Source organism: Micropterus salmoides, unplaced genomic scaffold (genome assembly GCF_014851395.1).
Source record: "Micropterus salmoides isolate LMB-PRFRI ecotype aquatic unplaced genomic scaffold, ASM1485139v1 Ms_hic_scaffold_23, whole genome shotgun sequence".
In the NCBI taxonomy this organism is placed as follows: Eukaryota; Metazoa; Chordata; class Actinopteri; order Centrarchiformes; family Centrarchidae; genus Micropterus; species Micropterus salmoides.
In genome coordinates this window covers 18,240,931-18,254,045 of record NW_024041484.1, presented here as the reverse complement: position 1 = coordinate 18,254,045, position 13,115 = coordinate 18,240,931, and the positions used below count along the sequence as shown (strand labels likewise).

General features: G+C 37.9%; 3 protein-coding genes across 17 annotated transcripts in view; all 3 read left to right on the top strand.

Annotated features, from left to right (window-relative positions):
* Nucleotides 1-3,923: 3,923 nt before the first annotated feature.
* Nucleotides 3,924-6,822, top strand: spic (Spi-C transcription factor (Spi-1/PU.1 related)). Of its 2 annotated transcripts, none has more exons than XM_038738383.1 (5): nt 3,924-4,040; nt 4,233-4,320; nt 4,516-4,646; nt 4,755-4,848; nt 4,942-6,822. In XM_038738383.1, exons 1-5 carry the CDS (start codon nt 4,002-4,004, stop codon nt 5,421-5,423), a joined length of 834 nt encoding a protein of 277 aa, XP_038594311.1. In that variant the 5' UTR covers nt 3,924-4,001; the 3' UTR covers nt 5,424-6,822. The 2 variants fall into 2 exon arrangements, with proteins under 2 accessions (XP_038594311.1, XP_038594310.1); XM_038738382.1 differs by having other exon boundaries at nt 4,752-4,848.
* A 351-nt stretch (nt 6,823-7,173) lies between these two features.
* spi2 (Spi-2 proto-oncogene) lies at nt 7,174-8,732 on the top strand. Its single transcript, XM_038739202.1, has 5 exons — nt 7,174-7,337; nt 7,456-7,540; nt 7,613-7,677; nt 7,860-7,992; nt 8,356-8,732. The coding sequence occupies exons 1-5, from the start codon at nt 7,335-7,337 to the stop codon at nt 8,661-8,663; spliced, it is 594 nt and encodes a 197-aa protein (XP_038595130.1). The 5' UTR covers nt 7,174-7,334; the 3' UTR covers nt 8,664-8,732.
* A 3,033-nt stretch (nt 8,733-11,765) lies between these two features.
* The window catches only part of mybpc1 (myosin binding protein C1), a 32,478-nt gene continuing 31,128 nt past the window's right edge, over nt 11,766-13,115 (top strand). For all 14 annotated transcript variants that reach the window (XM_038739106.1, XM_038739105.1, XM_038739103.1 and 11 more), the window contains exon 1: nt 11,766-12,027. In XM_038739106.1, the coding sequence (XP_038595034.1) occupies nt 12,006-12,027 (22 nt within the window). In that variant the 5' untranslated portion in view covers nt 11,766-12,005. The remainder of the gene's footprint in view (nt 12,028-13,115) is intronic.

Below are 13,115 nucleotides of genomic sequence, written 5' to 3'. Positions count from 1 at the left end.
ATAATGGTAATTATAGTGTGGTTTGTAATATTATTGGTTAGCTCACTTGGTAGAGCACAGGGCATATAGTCTTAAGATTGTGTGTTCAATCCGCACTGAAGACTCAATTTTTCTTTTTAATATTTTTTATAATCCTCTTCAACAAAGTTCTTATGAAAAGACTGTTCCACATGCTCACATTACTGTAAAGCACGTGCGTTCTTGGTCCACATCCATCAACCCATGGACTTTTCATTTCCCCATCATTCCCAGGCAGAGGAAATTCCTTCTCATTCAGAGGAATCCATGTAACACCACACATTTCCTGACGGCTTTCGGAACCTTTGAAATAGCCGTCGGGAAATGTGTGATTGGATTCCCCTCAATCTCTTCAGAACAATTTTGCTGAAGAGGATAATACACACAAAAGAAGAAAAAGAAGAACAAGAACAGGAATCAAACTAATCAAACTTTGCCCTGTGCTCTACCAACTGAGCTTACAAGTGACACTGGTAATTGCTTTGAAATTATCCTAAAGAAACGCACCTACCAGCCCCTGTATTCAGCTATGGTTTGTTATCTCGTTATCCTGTTCTCAGGGGAAAAGGATATACGTTATATATATATATATATATATATATTACTGCTCACTGTTTACTGGTACTTATGGTATTGTGGGTGAATGGTTTGAGTGTTGCTATTGTGATGTTGTTGTTGTCCATTCTTACTTTGTTTATGGTCCATAAGAAACAACATTTCGTTTGGCTATATCCTTGTATGCAAACAATATGAATAAAGTATTTTAACTTTGATTTTTGATAATGTGTTCAACCATTTTGCATGTAGTGACTAATGAAATGAACTTATGCCTAGATGTTTTGGGGGGTAAGATTATTCAACAGAAACTGGTATAATTAATTGTGATCAGCATGACATAAGCAATTGATAATGTAGGAAACAGCAGACAATTGTACATAATCATTTGCATCAGTGTGTCAAGTAATTTGCATTTTGTTCAAAACAATGATAAAGCGCATTTATGATGTCCACAAGTGATGAGATGAGATGTGTGGAGGTTGAAAAATTAGTTTTGAAGATTTCAATTCTGACCTGAGAAATGCACCAAAGCGACTGAGAAAAACTGTAAGCGTATAACTTTATTTCTGATGCTCCCAGGACACAAACATGATCTCATAGATAAAGATTATAACTCTGCGGTCACACCAGTATTCAGCGTGATAGACTAATTGGGTTTGACACTTCTTGATTTTCATCGAGTGCCAGTAAATAAAGAAGAACAATGGAGTGAACTGTCCTGCGGTCAGCCTCCCACTCGCACATTGGTGCATACACACAGCTATTGAATTGAGAAGGGGAAGGAAAGTGCTTCTTTGTTTGGAAAGATAAAGCTGCAGTATGTCTGCTCTGCCAGAAAATATACTGTACCACCTTCATAGATAAATATGAATCTCTTTACCTCCCTAACTCCCGTCCCACTAAACACACACACACACACACACACACACATACACACACACCAAACCACACAATAAACCTGTATTTACTGCCACCCTCAACATTACAATATACAGATAATAGCAATAAATGTATTATACTGAGGTGAATGGTACAAGAAGGTTGGCTACATACTGTCAGATAGATAGATAGATAGATAGATAGACAGACAGATAGAGAGATAGATGCCATGCATGCTAACATGCATTCAAAGACAATGTTAACATGCTAATGTTTCTCAAATTTTTATTATTAGTCCAATTATTAGAGCCTGAGCAGCAACCACTGCAAGGTCCCTACTGAAATTCTTAGAATTCTTCTTCTTCCTCTAGTATATATATTTTTATGCTTCAATCGCATTTTTGGGGTGCCTTTGCATGTTGTTTGCAGCTTAAAGAAGGGGTGAGAATAGTTTGAACTCGAAAGCTAGTACGACAACCATGAATAAAACCACCCCACGTTACTTCCTTGTAAATGAGTGCAGAAAGTGATCTCTTTAGATCAAGTTGTGATAAAGTGCAATACTCAACCAGTGATTATACCATTTTTTAAGAACACAGCACACAAAACAGTTGAAAACAACTTTTTCAAGACCCCAAAAACCACCCTAATGGAGCCAACTCTACATCCCACACAGTGCCAACACCAGCGTACAGCTGTCAGGCCTCAGCTGCAGCCCGACAGGTTGTGGTCTTTAATTTATAGAGCTGATTTGACAGAAGTTTCACCCTCAATGGAAGAGGGAAAGACGGAGTGGGTGAAAGGACAAAGTTTGTGGTTCTTTGTTTTTATCAGTATGCCGCACAGGCAGGAAACACACATGCATATTTGCATGCTTGCACACACAGACACTCCTTCCCCCCCCTGCACACACACACACACACACACACATAGAGACATGTGCAATATGGTAATCTACTGTGACAAGGTGTTTTCCCCTACTGACAGGAAAACAATAAACTGTATAAACGAGTGAAAATCAAACTTCATCAAAAATCAAATCAAAAATTATACTGATCACGTCGAAATGGAGTCAGCTGAGTGCTCCTGTCATCTAACGATGTAACTTTTAGCCTTGCTATAATCTGTGCATCTCCTTCTCTTTGTTTCCATGATGTTTCCAGCTCAGCATTCAGGCCACACTTAACCAGGCTGAAAGGGGAACTTCAGGAGCAAGTCAGTTGATATTTAAAACTGCAAACCTCAGATAAATGAACTTCTCAAAAAACCTGTGTTTATTTGAACAGAGGGGTTGGCTTTGAGGGGGGAGGGGCAAACTGCAGGCTGAGTGTAACAGTGATCACAATATTATTAACCATTAACCTTTACAATCATACATTAATCTGAAACTGTGTCCATGGCACTCTGGTCAATTGAAAATTCTACTTTTTTAATCTAAGCTCCACAGTGAGCCCTTACACACCTGTGGAGGGAGTTTGTTTCAGTTACATGGGGATTTAATGACATTCTGTTATAAAATTAATTGAATAAAGGGATTAAATAATTTACAGTAGCAACAAATGTCTCTTTAATGATCACTGATTTAAAAAGTATTGTAAAGATTTAAAAAGCAAATAGAAGAGAAACAAAGTTCGTTGTTTTTTTAGATCTTGCTTTGTGAGGAATGCTTGCTTTTTACTTTAGCTTTTTGTTGAATATTTTACTATTATTTTGTGCAGTGTAATGATAGAATTGCAGAATAAAATTTACGTTACTAAATTTTCTGAGGAAAAAATGCAATTATAACCTCAAAATAGATATGTGTCTTAAAAAATATTAAATGATGAAAATGAAAAAAGCATTTTCTGAGATAATTTTGGCATTTAGCCTTTAGATTAAAGTGCAATATAAAGTAAACATTTATTTATTTTCATTATTGGTGAAAATTGATTAATGTCCTTTGATTTATTAAAACTAGTCTAGTGGTTATCCAGTGTTTGTGTTTCTTAAGGAAGAGCCCAACCACTTTTCATGCAATTATTCATTCTTTATTTGCCAGGAAACACAAGGACCACAGATAAACATTCCCAGCAATTCAAATTCAAATTCAAATTCAAATTAGCTTTATTGGCATGAATGTATAACAACAATATTGCCAAAGTATCATACAAACTACAATTCTTTAGGCTCAATTTACAGAAAAGCATATTACTGAACAGCAGTTATCAATGTGTATGTTACATATCTCGCCCAGTATGCAAATTCTCAGGTCAGGTTGAGAATTGGTGGTATTCCTGGGTCGTGTGTGCAATAAAAGAGTTTTTTGTTGTTCGTAGATTGTGATCCACTGTGATAGAGAGTGTGATGCTGAGATATCTGATCTGTGTTTCCAAAAAAGAAGAAGTGTTGGGCTGCAGTACATTGTGACGTTAACACATTTAAATTTACCAGCCTCTCTACCTATTCATGTGGTTGAACAGTGAACAGGTATTGGAGGTCTGCAACATATATATACCTGTCAGAAAACACCTGCAGTAGTGTAACAGTGTTCACCTATTAGGAAAGAAATGGCCTCAAGTGAAGGCAACACTCAGACATACAAGATGGTGAGTTGTAAATATGCTAAACTTTGATTATATTTTTCATTGCTATTATTTGGAGGGTCACATCTTATATATATTATATATTAGTCATATATAGTTTCATAGTGTCCTATTCTTATTTTTTATACTCATTATTATGAAAAAGGTGACATGTAAGATGCATTATATTATTTCCCTTGTGTCTATTTATTCTAGACCTCCTTGGACAGCGACATGAACCAACACTTCCAGGATGCAATTGATGTGATTAAACAGCATTCAAATAATTCATATTACGATTCAGGTACAGTAAAAATCTCTCAGAAACCTTCCATCATTTCCTGCAAAAATACAGGAGCATAAATATAAAACTTCTGCCATATTTATATCATATTTATAAATTTTTCAGTGCATTACATTTTAAAGAAAGCTATTTTGATTGATTACATCACTTGAATTTATTTGTATTTGAATGAAAACTGTTTTTTTTATTTTCTAGAGTATACATATTATGAGACTGTGGGTTCCCAGCAGCCATCACACACCGCACACCTGCAGTGTCAGATCTCCTGCCTCGTCACCCACCAGTCTGATGTACCAGCTCCAGCATATGACTGGACTGACATGACTGTAAGTAGTGCAAAACAAAAACAGCTGCATTTGTGTATCTGAAAAACAGGGGGGGAAATAAAGAAAATAGACGTTTTTTTTTTACTTTAAATGTTACTCTTTCAGCAGCAGACTTGGCCTCAGGTCATCCCTGATGTCTCCCTGGGTCAAAATGAATCGCCTCATTTCTACTCAATCTTACCACCACAGAGGAACAGCAAAGGTAAACAGGATAGGATTTTCAGTACTCTTTACATTAGAAATTTTTTATGACTTCTGGGATCTTTCAACACTAAAACCAATTCTATCTCCTCAGGTCGTAAGAAGCTCAGACTTTATGAATACCTCCATGAGGCTCTGAATGACCCCAACATGGGTGACTCAATCCAGTGGACAGACAGCGGCAACGGCACCTTCCACTTCATCTCCAAGAACAAAGAGAAGCTGGCTGAGTGCTGGGGCCAACGCAAGGGCAACCGTAAGACCATGACCTATCAGAAGATGGCAAGAGCTCTGAGAAACTACAGCCGCACCGGTGAGATCATCAAAGTACGCCGCAAACTTACTTACCAGTTCAACCCAGACATCCTGCACAGGCTCGGCTCTGCACAGGTGCCCATGCACCTGCCCTGCCACCCCGCACAAGAGGAGGTCCGCACCCAGCAGCCAAACCCAGGTGACCAGAGCTACTGCAGCTCTGCAGCGGCAGATTGGCACAGCTGGTACGGACACTTCCAGCTGCAGGAAGACTATGACCTGGCCTCAAGCTTCACTTCACACAGCATAACCAAACTCTGAGCTGGAGGACGGTTTGATTGCAAAAGAAGAAAATCTCTTAAACGTTTGAAAACTTTTTTCGAAGACTTAAATGTAAACTCTCTGACTACTCATTCAGTTCCAGCATGCTATCACATGTTATAGGACTATTAATGTCACAAACAGTAACACTATTCAATCAGAAGTGTTTGAATACTTTATATTTTAGAATTCTGTGATCTTTACAGGGGAGTATTATGGTAAATTTTAAACATTCAAAATATGAGTGAGAGAAAAAATTGTAAGTGAATCAAGAAATGTGCTCTTTTACAAAATCCCTACATTTAAATAACAACTGCCTGAATCAAATTCAAAATTTACAGTATTGACAAAGATTATTAGTTTAATTAGACATATATAGTAACAACATACTAATATATGTCTTGCAGCTAATGTCAGCACTTGTTTTAGAATATAGTGTAGACTTAACAGGCTGACATCTCCAGTCAGCACACCTGCACTTAATAAAGCACTAATTTAACTAGCCAGTTAAGTTAACAGGCACTTAAAAGGAGGTTTTCAGAGACTGGAGCCTTTTTCAGCCACTGAATGTTATTGTCATACGTCACAATTTGACTATTTTGGTTTGTGGATATATATAGTCAAATGTGTTTGAATACACATTTTATTTTTTATTTTTAGCTTTGTGTGTGTGTGTTTTGTGTAGTATCACTGTAAATTACTTGTTAATAATTTTAAGCTATAAAATATGAATGAAAAAATTCTCTAATTTGATCAAGGAAACTAGTTTTTTAGAAAATGCTAAAGATTTTAATAATAATGCCCTGGATAAGGTTTAATCACTTAGATGTTTTTAATTAAGAAAATACGGTTGTATTTGACATGCTGCACTTACTTTAAGATAAGATATTTAAGTATTTTGGCTTACACTATGAAATGGCACCCATCCAAACAAAAAAAAAGCCAGCAATCAGTTAAACAAATCCACTTTCTACTACAATTCTTGTACAGGTAGACCTAACTCTTTCTATATTTTATTATATTTACCCCCAAATATAGGATGTACAAACACATTTCACTTGCAATGTAGACACACTGTTTTGAATCAATGGTGAAAAATAATAAATATAGTAAAAAAGATTATATTTTACAATGATAATAATAATTTAATAATAAGTTGACTCATGTTGTTACAACAAGCAACCAGTAATAAGCATTATGTGTAATGAAATGTAAATCTTTATGATTTTCTTGATAAAAGTATTAAAGAAAAATGACTGGTGATATTTCTTATATTTATTGTGTATAAATAAATGTTGGTTAATAATATCAGTATTCATTTAATTCAACTTTTACATATATTTTCAAAATTTGTTGTAATCTTTTAAACACAACCAATAAATCAATCTGTGTACTCTCACTTGTGCTTGGTTTTACTGACTTGATTACAACAAACTGCAGCCACATTCTCGTCCTTTGTGCAAAAAATAAACACTAGCATCGTGCAAAAATATAAAACACTGTGTTGAAAGATTTGGCACTGTCTCCATTGAAGTGAAATATTACAACAAGCACACTACAAAATCTGAAATTAAGACACATCCTGTGAGGAAAAATATGGCAGCAAGTGTGTTTTTCCTGAAAAGAGAGTATTTTGTAGACGCTGCCTCCAGGGCAGGCCTTATCTGCTTCAGCGGGGAGGATGTGGTCAGTGCTGGGAGGCTTTGTTGATGGGTTGACTGGTGGTGGTGTTTGGGCTTTGTGGGATGGTGGTCATTGTTCCTGTAAGCTTGGGGTAGAAAACGTTATGCAGAAAGCCCACTGCTGTGGGGGTATAATAAGCGTCTGGGTACTTGAGCGTCTCAAAGTCAGTTTTGTGGAATTCTCCCAAACTACAAGGACTGGACTGCATAAGAATCAATCTCATCAGCGATGGTAAAGATCAGACTAATTGCAGGGATGACCTAGGAATTTCCCAAAACAATAACTTCAAGGCAAAAATTTAAAATTATGCAGTGTACAGGGCTGATTTTGTATTATTTATTCTCACCAGAATTCTTTCCAGGAGACTCAGTCTGATTTAGAGGTGATCTTAGAGTTCCTAGAGGAGTACTACAAACAAAACACTGGTGAAAATGGTAAGAAATTAAATTTTGGCACTAAAAGACTCATTTTATTGTAGTCTTTGAGCTACTTTTTGGTTTTTACAGTGGAGAAGATGTATTGGACTGAAAGTGAATCATGTGAGCAGCGCTGGACGTGTTACGAGCCATCTGTAAGCATTAAAATGTTTGTTTTAGAGCTTTTTCACATAGAAGACACTTTTAAAACACATCTAGTAAAATGTGCACATATAACCTAGAGTTTAAAGCTGTTCAGTTTTCTACACATTGTTGATATTTTTCCATTCTCTCCATCATATCCATCATAAAAAAACCCATCAAACCTGCACTTCAGCCTTTGCTGGCACATGATGCCCCACCAGCTCTCAGCCAACACACAACAGCAACATTGTCTGAGCGTGGGTCACTGCCAAACTTTGTATCAGCAAGACAACCCACCAAACACACGGCGACAGCAGCGGGGAGTGGTGAGTTCTCCTTTTTTTGGTCACTAGATACTGTTATTGCCCCGGTTGCTTGTAGCCTGAGGGAAACAATACCAAGAGAGCAAATAAGAGACCTTCCCTTTACTGTAAAAAACAATAGGGCAGTGCATGGCTTAGCTTGAGAGCTGTTTTTACATATCTATCAGATAACCGCAGCTTTACCCTCTCCACTAAATGTCATCCCATTAGTGAAGAGATTTTCTGGGAATCTTTGTATTTAAGGAAATGATTAACTGTTATTAGCATTAACAGTTTTACTGTGGCCCAGCAGCCGTTTCCCTAAATCCTCTTTAAGTCCCTTTAAAGTCTTCATTGTGCCTCTGACTGTTTGCTCAATGGTTACAGGTAGAAAGGTGCGACTCTTTCACTTTCTGTTTGAAATGTTGGAGGATCCAAACATGGCCCACTGTGTGTCCTGGGTGCCAGCAGCCACAGGTGTTTTCCGCTTTTCCTCCACAAATAAGGACCAGGTGGCAGCCCTCTGGGGGCAGAGGAAAGGCAACAAGAGGCCCATGACTTACCAGAAGATGTCCCGCGCAATCAGGAACTACGCCCGGTCCGGAGAGATCTTCAAGGTGAAGAAGAAGCTCACCTACCAGTTCAGCCGAGACACCCTGATGTTACTGCAGAAGTGTCATCGAGGAGATTTGTAATCTAAAGCAGGTTTTGATCTCGCATAAAACTCTTTTAAATCTATGTTTAGGTCATGTACATGCGTTGAGTTTGTGGTGTAAATAATAAAAAAGAAAAATCATCCTTTTATAGTTTTTTTTTATTTTATTATATTGCACAGTTCATTTATTGCACCAGATGAAGCTAAAAGTTAATTTCCTTCTAAACTACAGATCAATCTTTAGTGAATTAAAACATTAAACTTTGAAAACATGATAAAACATCAATATTAAAATTAGAGGGAAAAAAGACAATATGTGTTCCAAACTAGGAAGTACACAATCAGCAATCTAATCATCATTAAAAATCACAGTAATTTTCTAACCAAACACATTTTATTATTGCTGGTGGACATAACCAGTGTATCTTATCTCAGTGACTTCAGATGTGTCCTTCAGTCATATTAGAATGGGTAAATTTAGTGTGTGCTCTTTGTGTTTATGGTTATAAAAAATCAATGAATCTGTTATTTTGTCACCTGTGACATCACCAGATATCAAGATTTTAGCTTTTTGTTTACATTATTTGTAACATTTAACCTCTAGTCCCTTACAAAAACTTTAATCAAGTTAAAATCTGATGATTTATAGGAGCAGCTATGAAGTCTGAGTATTTGGACAGGGAAAAATGTAGTTTTATTTACTTATTTTTTGCAATATAGAAGTGATACACTGACTAAAGACTAAAAGAGTTAACTTTCGTTTATACAGTGTGATTACTGTAGGAATCAGGTGTGTTTTCTTATAATAATTTCCTAACACTTCCTTTAAAGTTTCCCGGAAGGAACCATGTAGGTACTTATTGGTGATAAACTAAAGAAATAGTTTTGAGAATTGTTTTAGTTGGTTCAGTTAGTTGTCTTGAGTTTATCCTTGATTTCCAAAGGAATCTCCTCGGGAAGAATCAATTTAAACCCAAGCAAATATATATTCATTCACCATGTTTCCATCAAAAACATTTTCTCTTTCTCTTAAAATGTAGGTCAATTTTTCCATTGAGTAGACTTACCCTGAAAATTAACTGCAAGAATACAATATTTCTCCTGAGAGGAAAGAATCATGTAACAGCCTAAAGTTTCTCTTGACCTGTTGATAGGTCCGTGTGTGCATGTGTTTTCTTTTATGTGTTTGATGGCTGTTGGGAACCAGAGGGTGTCAGTGTAGTCCATCTCGAGGCCTCCAGCTGCTTCTTTTTCCTTTCCTGTGTGGTGTGACTTCATGGCTAAATTGCTTCAGTGATGTGAACTCTCGGCCGTCCCGGGCAATGCCAAATGGTTTTCTGTGCTCTTTGTAGCAGACCCACATGATACTTCCCTAAGCCTAGTATTTACTGCTGGAGCCCACTCCAGGTTATAAATGGGCTAACTGAGCTATGAGTGTCTGTTACCAAGAAAGGCCACATACTTTGAGAACTGAATTACCAAAACAGTCATTTAAGGAAAGAGTATGTTCTTATCAAAAAGCTTCCACCTTTCACGATATGTGTTGACTTACAGTATAGGTTCTTTTGCAGCAACAATGACTCATTTTGAGGATCTTACCGTATGCTATGATTGTCCAACCAATGATGGTACATGTCTGGCGATATACTGTAAATTGCATTCCTGTGCACAGACAGTATCCAAGGCCTAAAAATAGAGCTGTGCCTTGTCTTGACTGTCCTGTTGGGTTGTCTGAGGATTTAATTGTGCATGTTTTAAGTGCACTTCTATGTTGAGACCATTGACATACTCAAGTGGTTATGATATTGACAGAGTCTCTACAGGAGTTTGGTACTGTAAACTTGAAGAAGCTTCAGTGTTTGTTGGTTAAAAAAGAGGCAGACTTGTTTTTGCTTGTAAATCCGGCATCTTTAAGCCTGGTTGTTAAATCTTTGAGACCACAACTGATTTAGCTTTTGTATTTTACATGTATTTGTATTTGAAAAAGATGAAAGCAGCTATATCAATGACATAATTCACAATGAAACCTTTTCATGTCAGATACACATGTCAAATGTCAAGGTTTATGACAGCTTTCTAAGTATAGGCCATATTACCACCGCCCAGGCATCTCGCCAGTATTTATTTGCCAGGTCGAAAAGCCAGCTGTTCTTGGACAGCATTCCCCCTGGATTAAACTGATATCTGGCATCTGGCATCAAGTCGCTTCATGTCATCCCAAACTTTTCTTTTATAATATCCACAGATGCTCTGAATATGTTGTATATCATCTGGGATTACATCAGCCTCAAACCTGTGGCAATGATGACACCTTTCCCTTTTATATCCCACCCCCTGATTTCCCAGTCTCCTCCTTCTTCACCTACTTCTATAGAGCATAATGGATACTCACCTCTGATGCCCTCTTCCTAATACTGAGGTGGCAAGTGATACCATTGCCATGTCAATATAGTAAATATTAAGCTACAGCCAGCAGCCAGTTAGCTTAGCATTAAGAGTAGAAACAGGTGGAAACAGCCAGCTTAGTCCAAGGTTTAAAAAACCCCCAGTTAGCTCACTAATAAAAATCTTATATTTAGTTTCATTCATACAAAACAGAAGTGTAAAAATGTTGCCATTGCTCTTGGCCAAGAAATAGACATAGACAGGTATAAAAGTGGTATGAGTCTTTGAAGTGAAGTCTTTGAACTCTGAAGAGAGCAAAGTGTATTTCCCAAAATGTCAAACTATTCCATTGAGTCAAACAGGCCACTTAATAATTTCACAAGAACACCCACAGCCAATGTTGACATTTTGTGGAATTTGTGCAAAATCTGGGCTCTGTAGAACTAAGATGAAGTATACCTCCAACTACAAAACCAAATCCTGAAAGCCAATACAAAGTAACGCAAATAATTTCTTAAATAAAAAATGAAAAGGGAGCTAAAGTCTAGTAAATAAAACAATGCCAACAATGACAGTATGAAAATGTCAACAAACCTCACATTTACTCGCTGTCACTTCTCATCTAAAAACCAGCGGGTGGTGGACAGTGATGCAACAGTACGTGTAGACAGGGCTGTATTGTTCACTACAGAGAGGAGGAGCATGCCACTTCTCTATATAAGGCCTGAAAGCCTGTCCCTCCTGGATCTGTCACTGGTCCTCCTCTCCTCCCCCACTGAGATTTCCAAATCGTATCCCTGTGCCATCCTCATCTCCCATCTCTCTGGTCCAAGGGGTCCCAGAGGTTTTTGTTCTTCTACTGTTTTATCATCATCGCACTCCCTCCCGGGCTACCACGCCTTACCTGGCCTCCTGTAGAGTCACATTACTCTGAAGGCACCTACCTACCTGCACCTTTTGACTCCTTGACGATTTTTTTCTTGGGACACGGCTCAAGATGCCAGAGCCCACAAAGAAAGGTAGGAGTGTTGATAGTGAGGATGGGATTAGCTTGTTGCTTCTAGTTGTAACATCAAAGCACGTAACAGCCACACAGAAGATCCAAAATGAGCCTGCTGCACTGCATGTTTTAATTAATTTGAGAGCAAAAATGCTTAACTTTTTAAGTACTTTTATGTTGTTTATGCGATTGGCTTGTTTAACTGTAATGTATTTAGAGCAATTCTGTTTTTATTCTATCTTTGCCTGTTAACTGTCTTTGTTTGAGGGGAGAAGAGTCAGTCGATTTTTGATGCAGTGAGCTCCATCCCTTTACTTTACTCGTCTGCCAGCTTGTTCATAGGAATCCTCAAAGTGACTTTGACAGTTGTATTGTATTACTGTTGCATGCGTGTTTCTACCGTCCTGGGGGGCAAGAGAAGATTTGAGGTTTATGAACAGATACCGTTGTTGGCGGGGGGTTGTCACACTGGATTGTTGTGTGAGATCCAGCTGGAGAAAGACACGATGATGAAGCGCAGTGGAGGAATGTTGACAAGTGCCGACACAAGCAAAGACCTGTCAAGGATGTTGCAATTCGGATGAACTGAGCGAATGCTGGGCTGTCTGAGGATAAATATTAACCTGATTGTGTTTGTCTTCCTGATGATTGATTTGAGCCGAGCAGGAATGTACCCCTCAGACCTGCCCCCTGCCCATAATTAAACCCCATATTCAACCACACACACAGCATTTTAACCCATCCCCTCTGCCGCCCTTACGTTGGATCTCTCCTCCACACCATAACATCACTCATCTGTACCATCATATCCATCAACATTCCTTTTTAATCCGCTCCTGTCTGTCATTAAGATATGGTATTACTCCCACCCTTCCCATTAGCTCAGCTCTTTGGGGTCCTGCCGGCGACCCAGACATGCCCATGTAGAGGAAATGGAACATTTTGTTTGGATCTTGGAAGCCTTCCTGATGAGAGTCGATACAAGTTTTTTAATAAACTCATCATCTTCTAGGGGATTATAGATTTGTCTGTAGCTGTTCCTGACACACCAGGCGTGATTTTCATATAGAATTTAACACAATTATCTTTCCACAAGACAGCTATATG

Excerpts from the sequence above, each read along its gene's own strand:
- spic (XM_038738382.1), top strand. The coding sequence starts at position 4,002 with ATGGCCTCAAGTGAAGGCAACACTCAGACATACAAGATG. Across the intron at positions 4,321-4,515 it reads TAATTCATATTACGATTCAG|AGTATACATATTATGAGACT; the intron begins GTACAGTAAAAA and ends TTTATTTTCTAG. Across the intron at positions 4,849-4,941 it reads ACCACAGAGGAACAGCAAAG|GTCGTAAGAAGCTCAGACTT; the intron begins GTAAACAGGATA and ends CTATCTCCTCAG.
- spi2 (XM_038739202.1), top strand. Across the intron at positions 7,541-7,612 it reads ACAAAACACTGGTGAAAATG|TGGAGAAGATGTATTGGACT; the intron begins GTAAGAAATTAA and ends TGGTTTTTACAG. Across the intron at positions 7,678-7,859 it reads GGACGTGTTACGAGCCATCT|CCTTTGCTGGCACATGATGC; the intron begins GTAAGCATTAAA and ends CCTGCACTTCAG.